This window comes from Arvicola amphibius, chromosome 1 (assembly GCF_903992535.2).
Source record: "Arvicola amphibius chromosome 1, mArvAmp1.2, whole genome shotgun sequence".
Taxonomy (NCBI): domain Eukaryota; kingdom Metazoa; phylum Chordata; class Mammalia; order Rodentia; family Cricetidae; genus Arvicola; species Arvicola amphibius.
In genome coordinates, this window is record NC_052047.1 from 178,344,399 (window position 1) to 178,362,025 (window position 17,627).

Consider the following 17,627-nt stretch of genomic DNA (forward strand, 5'->3'; position numbering starts at 1 on the left):
TTAAGAAACTCCAATGCCAACCAAGCCTCATAAACTATAACCTCACTATAAACAAATACAAATGTTCCACAAACTCTGTTCTAGCGCCATTTTGATGCATTACATTAAGTAACTTACACATTCAAGACCTTATTTTATGTCGATATGCACCCCGAGAAAAGGCAAATTTTAAGTTTTTTTAAAAAATATTTATTTGTTTATTTATTATGTATACAATATTCTGTCTGTGTATATGCCTGCAGGCCAGAAGAGGGTACCAAACCCCATTACAGATGGTTGTGAGCCACCATGTGGTTGCTGGGAATTGAACTCAGGACCTTTGGAAGAGCAGGTGATGCTCTTAACCTCTGAGCCATCTCTCCAGGCCCCAAATTTTAAGTTTTTAAACCTATACAGCATCTTTACTATCTATCTATTCGTTGTCTTATAATGGATTCCTAGGGAGGTCACAGCTGGTGCCATTAGTAGGCACATTATTATGTGGATTGTGTACATGGACCTTCCTCCCCTCTTCTGATTATTTCCTTGGAGTTGAAGGGCAGAGATGTTTGTAGGTCTTTTGTTGTCTATATTTCTCTAGAAAGATTGAAGCAGCCAGCTCACCTCTGAGACTGAAGAATCACTTGAGGCCTAAGTGCCAAGGAGAAAGTGGCATTCAGGAGTTCTGCCAGTGCCTGGGAGGGGTGGCCTTTCACAGGAGTGGCTGCTACACGCAGCTTCACTGAGAGACATGTCAATCCAGCCAGAGCTGTTGTTTCTTAACAGTTTGTTGTGATTGAGTACACTTGGGTTGCTGGGAATTTTGACAGGATACTAGAGGGAATTAAAATATCAAAACCACAAAACACCTCAGCAATGAGATGGACAGTTGCCTTTACAGTATAAACTACCCAAATTGCCAACTACATAGAAATAGTGCGTCATTTCTTGTTCCTTAGTCTTGAACTGCCATTTGAATAGAACTGTTAGTAACTTACTTGATAACCTTCTCTTACATATAGGAATGACACAATGTCGTTCCAGCTGACATGCTGAACATCTTTGGTGTTGGCATGGGGTCATACTTTTCTTATTGCAGTGTTGCTTTAAGAGATCTTAAGAGAGGCTGGGGAACATGCCTCAGTTGATAGAGTGCTTGCCTGGTATCTATGAATACCACATAAATTGGGGTGGTGAGGTGGGGTGGTGGCATATCTGTAATCCCTGGGTCTAAATCCAGACTCATTCTTGGTTGTGTGGCCTTGGAAAAGCTACAACTTCTTTGGCCCTCAATGTCTTCTACTGTAAAATGGAGTTAGTAGTGTTGTTGCCCTAAATTTATGGGCTACACTGAAGATTCACTGAGTGGCACACTCAGAGCCTTGAAAATAGGGTGGCAGGCTGCTACCAAACTATTCATAACTGGTAGCTTTATTATTGGACCCACTGGCCCAAGTTGGCAGCATGCTCATAAAGGGCTTATGGTCAAGTGGAATGCCGTGGCATTTTGCCCACTAGGACAGGAAGAACTGAACCTGCCTCTCTCCCCATTCAGTCAGAACAGAGGACACACATCCACTTGTACCAGGTGGGATACTTTTATTTGCATTTGTCACTGAGGTTGCAAAGAGTCTCATGACATTTGTCCACACAGAATCCCACAACGATGGCTGCAATACCAACAAGAGATGTTACAACCAACCCCTCTACCTCTTATAATGGAGGTTCTTTCTCTTGATTACAAATAGGAAACATATGACATGAAGACAGAGACCATTTCAAATTCATTTCAGTAATTTCCCAAACTTAAATTGTAGAATGGAAAGCACATAGAAAGATAATTTTAAAATGGAACCAGCCACCTTAAAAATACTCAGAAAATAGACTTAAAACTTAGAAAATAAAGTTTTTTTTTTTAATACTTTAAAAAGATAACAGGATAAGAAGGCAGCTGTTATCTGACCTCTTGGTGAAGTATTTAACACACCGACCTGGGGTGGTCTTGGTCTTAAAATCACACTTCAGTGTGTGAGGCAGTTCTTCACTGCTGCCTGATTGAAGGCTCTGCTTTCATTATGCATTTGGCCTCACGATCTTCATCGATAAATAGTTCTGAAAGAAAGACAGAAACTGTGTGACTACTTGGAGACGTGACTTCTCAGTCTGACATGCCATCCTTTAGCATGTCACCATGGGGCATTCAGAGCCACTCCTGGCCTCCCTCTTCCTACCGAGTGCCTGTCAAGTTTGTATCTCTAAACACTGTCATCCTCTGGGTGGCACCATGGATAGAATTTAAATTATGAAGCAATAACTATATAGAGTTTTTTTAAAAATAGAATTTACATCTTGAAAAATAACTATATGGAGTTTCTTTTTAAATAGTCAAGACAGATTGTATAACCTACAACCAGAAAACACTGTGCATATAATCAGAGTCAATTCTGAAGCTATTACACAGGGGCAGGTAGGAGCCAGGCACAGAGATGCTACTGTGGCTGCATGATGGTGTCTCCAAACTCAGGATGTACAGGAGCTGCGGGATGATGGAAGTGAGTTGGAGAAAGAGCCTTGGGATGCCTGCTGCTCCATCTAGGGCCACATGCTTTGCTTGCCTCTGCTCATGGCTTGCTCTGCCTGGACCACCCCTTCTCCAGTGACTAAACTGCCTCCCTGGGGAGAATGTCCTTAGCAACAGGCTCCTAGAGGCGACCACTCCTAGCTAAGACCTTCCCGTCCACACTACCAGTATGTATTCATGCTGCCTTCCCTTGGGCTGCTTCTTCTCATCTCTGCATTTTAATTAGATGCTCCACGCATCCCCTGAATGGAGGAATAAGATCACAGCGTCTATGCACACAGCCAAACCTTCAATTTGGGCTCTTGTTTATAACTAAGGTGACTGGAAGAAATGTAAGGAGTAGCTATTTGTGAAATGGGTCATCGAGAACAAGATTTCAAAAAACAAAATGTGGGTACAGGGACCCAGAGAGGCAAAGGCAGTAACTGTTTGGAGTGGAGTGTGGGGTTTGTTGAGGTCTTGGGGACCACCAGTGTCTAGACCCCGAGTTTGGGTACAGGGTTGTTTGGGACAAGAAAGGTGAAAGCAGGGGGGCTGGTGAGATGGCTTTGTGGGTCACAACGACCTGAGTCCAGATTCCCAGCACTCACATCAAATGAGGAAATGGAGGCTCTGGTGTATAGACAGACAGCAGAGACAAGAGGATCTCCATGCTCTCTGACTAGCCACCCTATCAGAAACAGCAAGCTCCAGGTTAGTGAGGGCCCCCATCACATAAAATAAGGTGGCAAACATCAGAGGAAGACACTGCACATTGACTTCTGGTCTCCACATGTGTATGCATGGGTGAGTACAGACACACACACACACACACGTACATGCATGTACACACACATGCACATGCAAACACACACGCGCACGCGCGCACACACACACACACACACACACACACACACAGGCATTAAATAACTTGGAGACACTGCCCAGAACCTAGACAAATACTGATAGAGGCTTGGGGCCTTTCTCCTAGAGTTCTTAAAGCCAGTGGGTTTTTGTTGTTTGGTTTGTTTAGACCATAATAGCTTGTGGTAACTTGTTAAAACCTAAGGATGCAGCTTCTACCACTGGACAGTATATTAAATTTTCAAAAGCAGAGGGGCTGTGATAGGGTCACTGTCTGGTATCTATGGCGCCTCAGGGCTGTAGAAGCTGAGGCCCAGACATCGTACCGGCAATGAGTACAGGAGCACAGCCACAAACAGCAGCAGGATGAGCAGCAGAATCAGGCCGATGATTACCCACTTGAACCGGCGCCACACAATGAAGCGCATAGTCTTGCAGGGGTTCGTGAACCAGAGGAAGGAGGTTTCTGGTCGGCTGCAATGAGAGACATAGTTCCCCTACTTAACTCACAAAGGACTGTCTACCAGACTATAGCAGTTCAAGAATTGTGAACTGATAAATTTGGGACAAGCTACAGTTGAAGGAGCAGTTTCAGCCTCCCCTTTCCTACTGTGCCCACCACCTTCCCAGCCTCTGGGTAGCTCTCCTTTGTAAGCCTCTGTAGTTGGCTGGGAATAGCTCAAGTCCCCACACCTGTTCCTTAAGATGCTGAGGATATCAAACTCTGGCTTAATGGGGAAGGCGAATGGTTAAAACGAGACCACAGCACCTACCGCCCCATCCCCCCCACAGCCCACTGTGAAGAACAAAATTAGAAGGCCAATAGCTAATCCAGCCCATTAAGCCAACTGGAAGGGGGGCTTTCGAACTGCAAGTGTTTGGGGACCAGAAACACACAGAACAAAGAAGGCCTCTCACTTTGGTGGGTCAAGTTTGGGGTTCATGTTGGGTTCATTCCGCCCCTTCCCGGCTGGCCTCTCGTCTGCCTCCCTCTCGTTGAGGACCTCCAGTGTCATCTCGACTTTCCCCTTCAGTAAAGCAGAACAGGTTAAACACATGACATCACGTTTCACAAATATTTTTACTTCAACCCGAGGAATATTCCCCAAGCTACAATTTTTATTCTTGTAAAGCAATCCTTAGATTGCCTCAAATTTTCCTCCTGAGACTGCTCCCCATTTCCTCTCCCATGTGTTTCTGAACCGCTGCTGCCATGTGAGAAACCGAGAGGACAAATCCCTCTCCCGCGTCCCTGTGGTTTCGGCATTCCCACATCAATCTGTCGCAGAACTTGTGCTTAGTGGGAACTCAAGGTGTCATAGCTGCATCAGTAGGGGGATTGAGGCTGCTTCTCTGCTGACAGGCCTCTGCATGCACATCCACACAGGGAGCAGTTCTGTGTGGATAACCTGTAGAACGCTCAGGGCATCCTTAGAAAAATGCTGCTGTCTGAATTTGTGGCTGAGGGCTCTAAGGTCAAAAACGGTTTAACATTCTAACCTTTTTTTTTTTTTTCTTTTTGGAGACAGGGCCTTACTATGTAGCTCTGGCCTGGAATTCACCATGTAGACCAGGCTGGCCTCAAACTCACAGAGATCCACCCACCTCCGTCTCGCTAATCACTCCAAAGGCCTGGGATTAAGTATGTGCCAGTCCAACAGGTGACTTTAATACCCAGCCTTCATTAACTTGCAATTGGAATTTTAGGACCCAGATAAACCATCTCGGTCTCTAACAACTCAGGAAATGCAGACACAGAGTTCATTTAGGCGGAGGGGCCTGGACAGTGCCCCTGTTTTTATGCCAGGTGAAACTGAAGGCCTGACCCTGCCAGGGGCTTCATCTCTCGGGTTTGCTTGAATCCATAAAATGAGGATTGAGTCTACCTCAAAGGCCTATCAGCAGAGTCTAAGAAGATAACATGAAAACTAATCTCTATGGTAACAGAAAGTTCACATCAATGGCTTCCTGAAGACAGGGTAGAGAAAAAAAAAGCACTGGAAACTTCTGGGGATGGATTATCCAGACAAGATATGCTCTCCTATGTTAGCGCTCGCACTGTACCCACAATGCAGCCTACAGATTAGAAAGGGTGTGTGTTGGATAAGGAGAAAAGGGAGGAGGCCTTTGATCAGCACATACTATACCTCCCACCCAACCCCACTAATGTGCAATTAACGTGGACTGGTAAGCTATGTTAGACATGAGATCACACATGTGAGACAGTTATCATGTTACCTGGCTCATACATGTTAGCTAGTAACCATCAGTACTGTATAAGGTAGCGTTGGCAACATGGCAAGCTGCACTGCGCTTTCTTTCCAAAGCTTATCTTGAATCCTCCAAGATGCTTGTAAAGTCTGGATCTCGTTTCAGCACCCTCACCCTTTCCTCTTTAGGATGTGAAAAGCTCACATTGGGAACTCCACTTCCTACTCTCACGGCTCAGCACACCGTAAACTCCCTGTAAAGGAACCCTAAGGAAACACAGTATCACCTTGGTTCCTGGTTCCGATCTTTCTAACCCACGCCCTTCCCCCAACCCCCACAGCCTCTCTGTCTTTATCCCCTCATCCCAAGTGAGTCTACTGATAAGGCATAGAAATGATACCCAGCCAGAAAATACTCATACAGCCATCACTCGGGAGCCGTCTTTGTCCATGTAGCACGGCCACCACCCTTTCATGGATTTCTGCTCAAAGAGTGAGGCCGTCTTAGCTTTAAGGGGGTCCATGGCTTTGAGGTCGGGGATCATGTCCAAACTGCACTTCTCTGCTGACTTGGCTGGGATGATGGTGTGATGTAAATCAAGTTCCAGGAAACCTGGCCCAGAAACACAACATGAGGTCCAGATGAGCTTCAAGTGGCTACGCCATTGTACTTAGGTGAACAGAACATTCTTGTCCAGGGGACATGGTGATTGTGAACAGGTGATGGGTGAGTTAGTGAAACGGATCATGCTAGATGTTTAGATTCCTTCCAGATAGGATGGGAGGTGGCAGAAGAAATAGCTTTTCACTGCTCAGTGTCTCGCAGGGGACGCCACGCTTCTTTCTCAAAGGCGTGAGCATAAACAGTTCTTCTATAAATCCCAATTGACTAAACATCTACACATAAAATTTCCACTGAGCTCGTATTCCACTTTGTATTTGAGAGGTACTAGTTGTGGTTTTGAGCTACCCTGACCAGAGGTCATTGCCTTTGGGGAAAGACAATTAGGTGCATGGAACACAGGCTGCTCCTCGGAACATTCTGGTACAGCTCTCTCCTGGAGTGACCCCAGAAACAGGAGCTTGAAAGAACATAATTCACCCGAAAAATCCCCACCAGGAAATGAGAAATCCCAGCCAGGATCAGGGTGTCTGGAGAGACACACTTTCTGCTGTGGATTGGGAGGAGGGATTTACTCTCTAGCCCCTGGATAGTTTCACGTAGGTCATTGTGAAGGGCTGTGAGAGGCCCCACTCATTGTTCCTGGTTTAGGAGCCTTACATGGTTAGATGATGGGCAAAAGTTGAACTTCAGCATCAGCCGAAGTGCCAGGGCTTACATCACTGGGATAGGGGGCTGCAGAAGAATTGGGAGGCCTTCTGAGACCTTCTGGAAAAGCTTGGGTTTAAAATGTAGAAGGGAGAACAAGAAAGGTTAGGTAGGGTGCATGCAATGAGGGCCTCGAGGCCAGAGGAGGGTGGGCTTAAGGAAAAGAACAGCGTAGGGCAGGAGGGAACAAAGAGGCACAGAGGACCTTAGGAACTGATGAGAGAGCGAGGAGCAAACTCATGAAGATGGTTCTGAAGTACCAAGAAGAGAGAGCGCGGGCTGCTTGAAAGTGGAGGCAGAGCTCTGGCAACCTCCCTGTGCCCAGGCTGGCCTCTAGTTCACTATATAGCCAAGGACAACCTTGAATGCTTGAGCCTCCTGCCTCCACCTCCCAAGTGCTGGGGTTCAAGGCATGTAGCACCATTCCCTGTCTATGCGGTCCTGAGAATTGAACTCTTGGATCTCGCTAGGCAAGCACAAGTACTTATCTTTCTAGCTCATCAGTGAGGCCTTCAGAGCGAGTAGAGCTGGTGAAAAGGGGAGGGAGGCATTCACAAGCAGACCACACCCCTTGGGGGCACCCAGTCAGTGAGCACATCCCCCGCCTCCCCCAGTACAGGTGTTAGGAAGGTAACTGTTTCCAGATTGTAATTGGTTTCAGCATCAGGGGAGTGATGGCAACGTAAGCCTTACCCAAGTAGTCATCCAGGGAAAACTTGTCATTGTCCCATATCTGAATGATCAGTCGAGGGGGCACGCGAAATTCTGTTTGATCAATACTCCAGAAATGCTCCTAAAATGGGGAGAGAGACAAACGGTTCACATGGTCATGGTCAGTGGGTTCAGGGACCCTCACCTTTGCTGACTGGGGCCTCCACCTCCACATCCTGTGGGACAGCCTGACCTTTCTCTGGTATTTAGTAGGCCAACAGACTCCCTAGGCAGTCTCAAAGCCACCAGCAGGTGACAACAAGGATGTCCTAGGAAGTTCCCAAACAGCAGGTTTCTCACCGTATTCCTATCAGTGTGACTTCCTGCTGCCACTCCTGTGGGGTGTGAGCTTAACCTGTCCCCTGAACACCCTGTGGCTCTCCTGAAGCTAGGTGAGGGCCAGCCCATGGTGTCATCACTGGGTCTTTATCCCCGTTGAGCAAACTCCCACCCCCCTCTCCAAGGCTTGATGGACAGTTTCATTGTACCCATTTGCAGTGGGTTTCATCTAGGGCTCAGATTCCACTTTTGTTTCAATACAAATTCTAAAATGTCCTAGGATTTTTAGCTTTTGGAAAATACCACGGACTTTTATACACTTGTGGTCACTTAAAACCCTCTGATCCTTCATGTTGAAGGTAGGCACACAGACAGCCAAGTTCCCACCTCTAGTCCCTGCTTGAGCCCAGACATTAGTTAAGAATATACCTCCACTGCCAGTTACCCCTAAGTTCCTTTGGCCTGGGCAGCTCAGGAATTCTACCAGTGATTTGGAAATGTGAAAGATCGTGGGGTTGGCCCTCATTTTCCATACTGTTGGAAGGCTCTCTTTCTTAGGGATAGCTCCAGGGGCTCCGAAAGCCCACAAGGCTAGTCCCTGACTGGCTGTCCTAAGTGTGGGGTTATGCGCTAAGCACCACGGAGGGAAGAGAGGTATAGCTTTAGATGTGGGTTAAAAAGGAAAAGGAACCACCTCTCAGGCCTGACCCCAAATATCCCCATCTCTGTCCTACACTGCTTCCATGTCTGAAAGGATACACAAGTCGACATCATTTTGAGCCTCTTAACCTCTGGAAAGTCCCTTCTGTAGGCTCCATTCCATCTGACATAGGAAGTGTTCACTACAGCATCCACAGTGGGTAGGGCTATCAGAGGCAAGGGGACTCAGGGCAGGTACAGCTTTGTAGGGTGTAGGGAGGTGATATGAGCAGATGGAGGTATGGACGACCAACGAGAGATGGAAGGCAGGAGTGGGACCAGAGGCCTACTGAGATCATAGGTTTGTTTACCAAGGTCTCAGGACCCGGACTTTCCTTGGAGAACTCTTCCTTCCCTAGTTAGTATAGTCTGGGCAGGGGTGGGGTGGGATGGTGGAGTAGCCAAAGACTGACTCCATCTCTAATCCCAGTGCTTGGCCAGAGCACTTCCTCCTGGGTGACAGTGGTTGTTGGTTGGGGAGGGACACAAGTCTCTGGTAGACAGAGGCCCTGGCTCCAGTTCTAGGATGTCAGTTCTGACACTGCGGCTCCCTTCTATTTGTGCTGGTTTTCTGGGAAGATGGGTGACGGCCTGGACCACTGGCTGCCATGTTTCCTCCTCCAGGGAAGAGCCTGCCTGGAAGTGAGGTCCATAGAGGACAGAGAGGAGAGGGAGAAGAATGTGGGACCAGCTTCCAAAGACATTGCTTCTACGTGGGCTCCAGACGTTCTTAAAATGAGCCAACCCTAGACTTGTTAGGAATGGGAACCAATAAATCACTTTTTTTGGGTCTAAGTTCTGTAACCGAAAGTCTGTCTAATTAAGTCCACCGGGGCCTTCAACCCTCCTAGAAGTGTTTCTGAGTGAGGGAATGCAGATACCGAGGCTTAACCAGGGCAGCAAAAGGGACACCTCACCTCTAATACTTGGATTGTATTTGGCCTAAGATGGAGAGTAGCCATCTCTTTGTTCCATACAGAGCACGTGTGTACAGTGATAAAAAGCCATTGTCCTGCCCTGTCTCTTGACTTGCCAACAGGTAGCAGAAAGGAAGCTGTATTCCTCTTAATCCTAACTATACAAATAACTACCTGTTGTGGCTATGTGACCATGGGCAAGGCTTTTCTCTCTGTGGGTCTCAGATTCCTTGTCTGTACCAAGAGGGAGCTGGACTCGGTGACCTCCCAGGTCCCAAGCAAGCCCGACCTCCTTGGAGTCTCAGAGTCAAGCAGACCCCCCAAAATGTCCACATCTTGCCCCCATCTTTCAAGGCTTACTTTTTTAGCCACGATACAGAGCTGCTCAGCCGGGAGGTAGTCAAACGGGAAAACAAATCTCCAGTTAAAATTGCCTTCGCCATCCAAGGACCTGTAGTGGACATCTGTTTTCTGTTTGTTGTCTTCGCTGCCGGAAATCCAGCTGTAAAGCAGAGGCAAACGGAGTCAGTTCGCGGTGATTGACAAGGGATCTAACTGCAAAACTGCGCCATGATTAGGGGAAGGAGAGCAGCAGCAGGCCCTTTCTCTGGGCAGGTTCCAGGGATCCACAGGCCAGGAGTGATTTATGGAGGCGAGTAGCATCCAACCCAGGTTGGAGCCAAATAAAATAGAATTCCTTTCAAACCAAAGCAGGAAACCCTTTAGACTGTAGTTAGCAGAGCTAAGGTGAAATTTTCTGGAAAATATCATCAACAATGTAGCTTCTATTTTGGGTAAGCTGTAGCTGGCTGGCTATGATTTGGGGCTTCACAGCTATGGCTCATTAGCGTCTATCATCGGGGCTGGTAGGTTCCACCAATGCAAGTTAGCTCAAAATTTCAGCGTCTCCTTCCCCATATTTAACTTAAGCAAACAAAAAGAGGCACCAAGCAAGTAATCTTGCAGCTTCCTTTTTTATTATTCTCAAAATTTACTATGATCTTATTAATGAGCCAGGCAAGGAAGAGGCAAGCTGTTATTTCCAGGCGCCTCGCTGAGAAGAGCCCTCTCCGTCAACAGCGTATTAACTTAGATCGTTGGAAACATTTCTTTTTGCTTGTGCCTGGCACGGAGTGGATATAAGATAAACTCCCTGTTGACGGAACGAACGAATGTGTCCAGAAGGAAGCCGCTATCGCATCTGCCTGCTTCTGTTTTGAAACTAAGAACTGTTTTCCAGCCGGGCCTGCTGTGGTGGAGCACACCTTTTTAATTCCAACTTTGAGAAGAACCAGCTCCTAGATCCGCAGCAGGGAGAGCCTGGCTGTGAAGCTTTGGACCCTGGGGTCCCACCTGTCCTTGACAGAGTTAGAGGTCATAGCTCAGAGAAGCGGACCCTCAACTCAGCCTCCCGATTTTCACCTATGACCTAGGCACTTAGTGTTATTTCATTCCTCCACGCAGCCGTGCGACTATTTCCTTTTACACGTGAGGAAACGGAGCCCCGGAAGTGATTTAAGACTCATAGCAGGTCATGGGTCTGCACTCCCAGGTCATCTAATTCAAAGTCCACTCAGCTAGTCTCCTTCTGACTATGGAGATGATAATGTCATTTGCTAGCCTTAAGCCCTATTGTCAGCGACAGCAGCATTATCAGTCAACTACCTGAGCATTCTCTTTCGCTGGTTAATTAACTCTCTAGATAAATCAGTGGGAAGATTCCCTAGACTGGGTGTCTGAAATTCAGAGGTAGAGGGCTAGACTCCCAGGAACACGCCCACAACTCTGTATCCAACCTTTCCCCTTATCTCCTCACTTCCCTGCCCTACCTTAATCCCCTTCATCCTGCCAGGCACCACGGTTCTATTTGACTGTTAACTTTTAAACTAATTTACTGAAGAGTTCACATTTTTTTTAATATGACCCTGGTAGCTTTACCTTTTGACCCAGCCCTAAAACTTCACCATCATCTGACCCAAGACTTCTCAGTCTCTTTGGCGCTCTCTCTCTCTCTCTCTCTCTCTCTCTCTCTCTCTCTCTCTCTCTCTCTCTCTCTCTCTCTTTCTCTCTCTGGTGAGGCTTCACTCATTTCAATTTTAAGACATGCTAATTAGGCAAATACTTTCATTACATGTGCTTGGGTGCAAGCATGTATCACTTCATATGTAACGTCAACATGTGTCATGTTGGTTAGGCATTGCATTTATGTATCAGTCACCTTTTCACGTATAATATTTAGATCCTTCTCCCCCCTCTCTGCAGTTCTGGAGAGCAAACCCTGAACCCTGATTCTTAGCTCAGTTGGTAGAGTACTTACCCAGCAAGCACAAAGCCCTGGGTTTCAGCCCCAGCACATCATGGTGATCTACACTTGTAATCCCAATACTTGGGAGACAGAGGCAGGAGGATCAAAAGTTCAAAGCCATCCTTGGCTACACAGAGAGTCTGAGGCTAACCCAGGCTATTGGAGATCCTATCTAAAAGACAAACTAATAAGTAAGCAACCAACTCATGGCAGAGATTCCCCGGAGTCTCAGTCTAGGGAGCCCTGCTACCTCTGAGCTGGACTCCCAGTCCTGGTGCTCAGAATGTAACTCCAGACTTTACGAACAACTTTAGGCTGAGTTTTATTCTTCTGCTAGTTTTATCTCAGCCCATCAGTGCTTGTTTGTTGCCTTGATTTGAAAAGAAAAAAATATTCTTCTGACAGTCAAGTAAATTTGCATAGCTCTAATTAGCTGGGATTAGTTTTCCTGGGGGAATGGTAATGACGCCCTGAAACGGCAAATAGTAATTGAGAACCTGATGAAGCTTACACGCGTCTGAATGACAGTCATTACATCTTTAACTCAGCTGTGATTGAAGTTCACTAGGGATCAGGAAGGCGCTTTGTTCTCCCTGATGAATAGATCACATTTCAACACGTCTTATCTCCTACATATCGAGGAAGGAAGAACTCGGTCCCTGTGGAAGAGCAAAAATTTCTAACACCCGCGTAATGCACGCCAGCTGCCAGGGGCTAAACTCCAGGCCGTGAGTCCTGGAATCTTCTAGCTTTCTCCAGGAAGTAGCGCTATTATTATCTCCATTGCACAGGTGAGTAGCTGCCCGCATCTGACTTTCCCTGGCTAGCAGGGAAGATGCCAGGATTCTCACACAGGGGATCTGACTACAAAGACTGGTTGTTTATCACCACATAGTACCATCCTCAGCATCTATGGACCTATGATCATGGCAGAGCAGAAGCCAACAACACGGACCGCCTGAAATTGAATTAAACAAGTAAGAAAATAATAAGCATGACATTTTTCACATCGGAGAAAGCCATCCAGCAAAAGTCAGTGGGATGCAGTATTTCTTAAAAACCTATCAATGTCGCCTGCTTTTCATAAGCACTGTCTGTTGGCAATAACGTGTATAGGAAGGAACGTTGGGGAGCTTTATTGGGTTCTTAAGGCTAGTTGTCTGCAATTATATCAAAAAGAAATAAGCAACTACGTAGCTAAGGAGTCTCAGAAATAACTCTGCTTAGCAAAAAAAAGCAATTAAATAAAGAGGGATGAAGAAATGTTGATCAGTTCTTACAGTTGAGAGGTGAGTGGGGATCCCACCCCTAGACACCATCTAGACTGATTTTTCTTCTCTGCCCCTTCTCCATTTTCCTGTCCGGGCACTCCCATAGCAGGTCATACCAAGAACACATGGGTGGGCACCTCCAACAGGGGCGCCTAGTGAAAGGGGAGGTCCATTTCACTCCCCAGCTTGTGGGAGTCTGTTTGCTGTTCTCACCCTTTGACGTAGATGTCACTCATATCCTCCCCTGTGATGCTCTTCTCATCCAAGATGACGTCCTTGGTGTTCCAGATGATGACGCGCAGGTAGTACCTGGAACACAATGCATTTTGGAAGAATGCTGCTTCTGGTCCTGCATGGAGTCCCCGCTCCAGGGAACCCGGGTCTTAGGCTTACTCACTTCTTGGCTTTCCTGGGAGTGATGTTGAAAGGGGGGCCTGGTGGTCCTAAACTTTTGGGGAAGACATCCACCCACATCTGAAGTTTTCCCTAAACCATACACAGAGGAAAGAAGGCAGGAGTCACATATGGGAGAAATCGCGGTTTTCCTTTTCTTTTGGCAGCGCTGAGCATGGACCCCAGGCCTTCCCACATGCTGTGAGAGCCCTCTGCCACTGAGCTATAAAATCATTTCTTCCATCCCATTTCTTAAGAAAAACCACTTCTGCGGACTTGCTGATTTATTATTCCACATGGAAGGCCATAATGAATAAAAGAGAAAACCAAAGTTAAGCTAGTCTACAGTGTGATTTAGGCCACTCACTTTCCATTCTCAACTCAAGAGTGATATAGCTCATTCACCCATTTGTATAGTGGCCCAAAATTACCCTGTTAATAAAATGAGGGGCTTCCTATTACTAACCCAACTGTCAGTGCAAACACACACACACACACACACACACACACACACACATACTCTCTCTCTCTCTCTCTCTCTCTCTGTCTCTCTCTCTCTCAAACATTTAAAACCGAGTCCTCCCCCTCATGCTGCCATTCTATCTGCTGTCACATGCTTCCCGAATTCAGCCTCAACCCCAGTGGACTTCCCACTTGCCTCAGAGTGACAAAAATGGCAATCAACTTTGTAAAAGAAAAGCAACCTAGTTCTGTGAGGCGATTTTAAAACGACCCGGTCTCCAGAAAGGGAGGATTCCTAGGGTTGGCACTGCCACCACGCCAGAAGAGAGGCTCATATGAGAGGATGGGGCAGGCCCTGACCTGACACTTGTGCTGCCATCTTGGTGAGGCCCTGGTCTGATCTTTGACTACTTACGGACCGAGCCTTTCTACTCCATTGGAATGTTCTTCCAGACAGGTACAAATGCCAGAAAAAAAAAAAACTATCCAACCATTCAAATCAATTTATAGTCTCTACATTATTTTTGGATCTTGTATGGACTCTGCCTTCAGACAAACATAGACTGGTCTTTGAGAAGTTTGCCAAGGAAACCACTGGATTGGCTTCCCAAGGCATTGCGATCAAAATGAATTACCTGGAACCCTTGAAAAGGAATATATTTTACTATGATCCTGATACTTTTCCAACTAATCTCTAGGCTCAGGGCTCCGCCATGCATCAGGCACACCACAGGACATTAGGCATCCAGGCGTCGCCTAAGATTAAGCCGCAGTCTGAGTCTAAGGCTGCAGGCAGGAGCAAAGGCGGGCTGGAACTTTCTCAGGAAGAAAGCTTCCTCACTTGGTCAACTCTCCAGGCTCCATCTAGGATTGATGGGTGGGAGGCAGGCGGGCAGAATAAATAGGCTTTGAGCAGAAAGGAGAAGAAATAAGAACAAGAAATTGAAACGTAGCACAGGATAAAAGCAAATGTGACAAAGTGATCTAGAAGCCATGGCCACTTCTGAGCAGTAAAAGGACAGCCAGGCAGGCCAGGGATGTCACCCAGAGAAACCTTGTCTTGAAAAAAACAAAAACAAACAAACAAAACAAGCATGTCTATAGTCTTATAGTAGGTACCGATGATATTTGCTTCTAGTAAATTAATATTTATTAAAGTGTGAGTTCCTAGTTACTCATATCAGAGTCCCTCGAGGTGTGTATTAGAATTCACACTCCTGGCTTTACTCCAGGCCTCCAGAACCTAAATCTCTGCAGACACAGCCTGGAAGCATCCACTATCCCAGGCTTCTACGTGGATTACTTTGTATCTGAATGTGTCTCACTTTGTTCTTCCAGAAACTAGGCCTGTTTTCTGGGGCTTGACTTGCACGGTCCCTTTGACCTACTGTTTGTGCACTGCGCCCCTTCTTCCTTGACTCTCTAGACTCAGATGGTAGCTCTTTCCCAAGTCAGGCCAAGCTCAGTTTGCTCTCCTGGTTACACAGGCTGCTCCATGGGACACCCGATCCCTGAGTACACAACACAGAAGTATGCAGGGCTCCGCGACACACAGACTCAGAGGAAGCTGGCGACAGCAATGAAAGCATTCACCAGCACCAGGAACAGAAACAAAGACAAAGGGAGACCCTGGCTTGAGTTGGTTTTGAATCGTAGATAATCTCTTGTGGGGATTTAAAGAGATCCCTGAAAATCTTTGCAATAAACTCCTTCGGGATGAAACTAGTTTGAGTTTCTCTTCTGTTTCTTACGTATTTAAAAGGACAAAGGCATGTTTCAAGAGGCAAGCCCATCAGTGATCGCCACTGCATTTGATGAGCAGGTGGTGGGTCCCCCTTTACCTGGGAAATGTTGGGTTGGAAGGTGCTGTGCAGAGTCCTTGTCTCCACATGCTCAGGGACCAGCCCCTGAGTCCTGAGAATATGGAGAGCAAGACGCTCTTCAGGGGCCCCGAGGTGCTGGTGCAGGATTTTGTTGGCTTCTGGAATGCAAAGTCGCATTGAATTAGGGAGGAAGTCAGGAATAATCCAGTCCCCCCCCAAATTGCAGTATATCATCCGAAACTTTGTAAAAAATGGTCAGGCGTTACCAGTGTGTACAGTGTCAGCATGGACTTGTGAAGGACTAAATGGATACAAACAGCTCCTGGCCTTCCCTACTGAGGCTCACACCTACCTTGTATTCTGCCATTAGCAGAGAGCAGAGCATACTAGAATGGGTGGATAGTTTGTATTTACTCTTGTAGCACAGGCTCGCAACCGTCTTATTTCCTAGCCTCCCTTGCAACTAGTCAGATGTGGCCATGAGACCAAGTTCAACATGGACAGAATGACGTCTGCATCCTTTCTGGATTCAGCCCTCTACCTCGGATGCAGTCTGTGCCTTTCTCTGCTGGATGTGGAGGAAGCGAGAAATCTAGATGCTTATCCTGAAGAACAGCACAGCTGGAAGAGGAACACGCCCTTACTCTATGATGTGCTTGCTTAGATGGAAGGCCACCCTAAGCTTCCAATGTGCTAAGCCACTGAGATCTGGACGTTCATCTCTTACAGCAGCAAATACCACGGCAGCATTTCAAAACAGGGTCCCTCAGTTCTCAGACATCTCTCCCAGGAAGAGAGGTGGCTTCAGTATGTTTTCACTTTTAATCTGGCGACAGAGTGAAACCAGAGAACATGAGAAATGAGGCTGTGTGATTTTTTTGGAGGTTAAGCATGCCAGCCTGGGATGTTCTTGCCTTGTTCTCTCTGGTCACCCTCTCTGAGGAAGTTGCTCTTCCTGTGAGGAGTCTGAGAACTCAGAAACTGCCCTGCCAGAAAGGTCTGTGTAGGTGGTCTGGCCATCAGCTCCAGGAACAGGCAGCCACTAGGACCAGCTCCAGGCATGACCTACCATGTCCAGAGCCCACCATTTGGGCTCTCAGATGACTGCAGCCCTCTGAGAGATCTTAGGGAGGAGCGCTAGCTGAGCCCTTCCTGACTTCCTGACTCCTCAAAACTCTTAGAAAAACAAAACAGTTGCTCCCAGTTGCTAAAGTTGGAAGTGGCCGAACATCACCATGACGACCACAGATTCTGGTGGGTATTTGATGATTTGGGGTTCACCTTTAACCACTAGACCATGATGCCTTTTTATTCATTCTCTTATGCCTTGGCAAGTTCATACATTAACCATAGCATCGACAGCTCTTTAAGCATCTAATCACCCCTGAGATTGATTATATCTTCTTCAGAATGGAGAGAGAGAAAGAGGGGGGGGGTTTCCAACAACGTTAATAATCAAGTTGAGGATCGGGAACCAGCTTCACCCCCACATGTCATTGCTCAGCTTTACCAGGTGTCTTTGTAGGCCAGCCCTACCATGACCCTCTTTGGGAGTCTTACCTCTTCCTGTCCCCCGAGACCATAGGAGCACCCTATAGTTCATATGCTAGGAAACACACTTCCATCACTGTCTCAGTGTGGCTAACAGGGTATGAGTAGGATGGCTGTGTCATGAAGGGGCAGGACCCCAATCTTAAACCTGAGATAGACGGGAACAAAGCAGGTGATCTGTGCTGCCCCCAGCATCCTTGAGGCTTCTCAAGAGAGGACTCAAGTACAATGGAGCCAGTCTCTCTTTCTGTCCCTCTCTCTCTCTCTCTCTCT

The 17,627-nt window shown here is 47.0% G+C and overlaps 1 protein-coding gene across 2 annotated transcripts in view; it reads right to left on the reverse strand.

Annotated features, from left to right (window-relative positions):
• Positions 1 to 1,943: 1,943 nt before the first annotated feature.
• Myof (myoferlin) overlaps positions 1,944 to 17,627 on the reverse strand; it is a 144,822-nt gene continuing 129,138 nt past the window's right edge. For both annotated transcript variants that reach the window (XM_038323629.1, XM_038323623.1), the window contains 9 exons: positions 15,822 to 15,961; positions 13,523 to 13,611; positions 13,339 to 13,434; positions 9,910 to 10,051; positions 7,637 to 7,736; positions 6,036 to 6,226; positions 4,322 to 4,431; positions 3,730 to 3,877; positions 1,944 to 2,091 (listed from right to left, as the gene is read on the reverse strand). In XM_038323629.1, the coding sequence (XP_038179557.1) occupies positions 2,053 to 2,091; positions 3,730 to 3,877; positions 4,322 to 4,431; positions 6,036 to 6,226; positions 7,637 to 7,736; positions 9,910 to 10,051; positions 13,339 to 13,434; positions 13,523 to 13,611; positions 15,822 to 15,961 (1,055 nt within the window). In that variant the 3' untranslated portion in view covers positions 1,944 to 2,052. The remainder of the gene's footprint in view (positions 2,092 to 3,729; positions 3,878 to 4,321; positions 4,432 to 6,035; positions 6,227 to 7,636; positions 7,737 to 9,909; positions 10,052 to 13,338; positions 13,435 to 13,522; positions 13,612 to 15,821; positions 15,962 to 17,627) is intronic.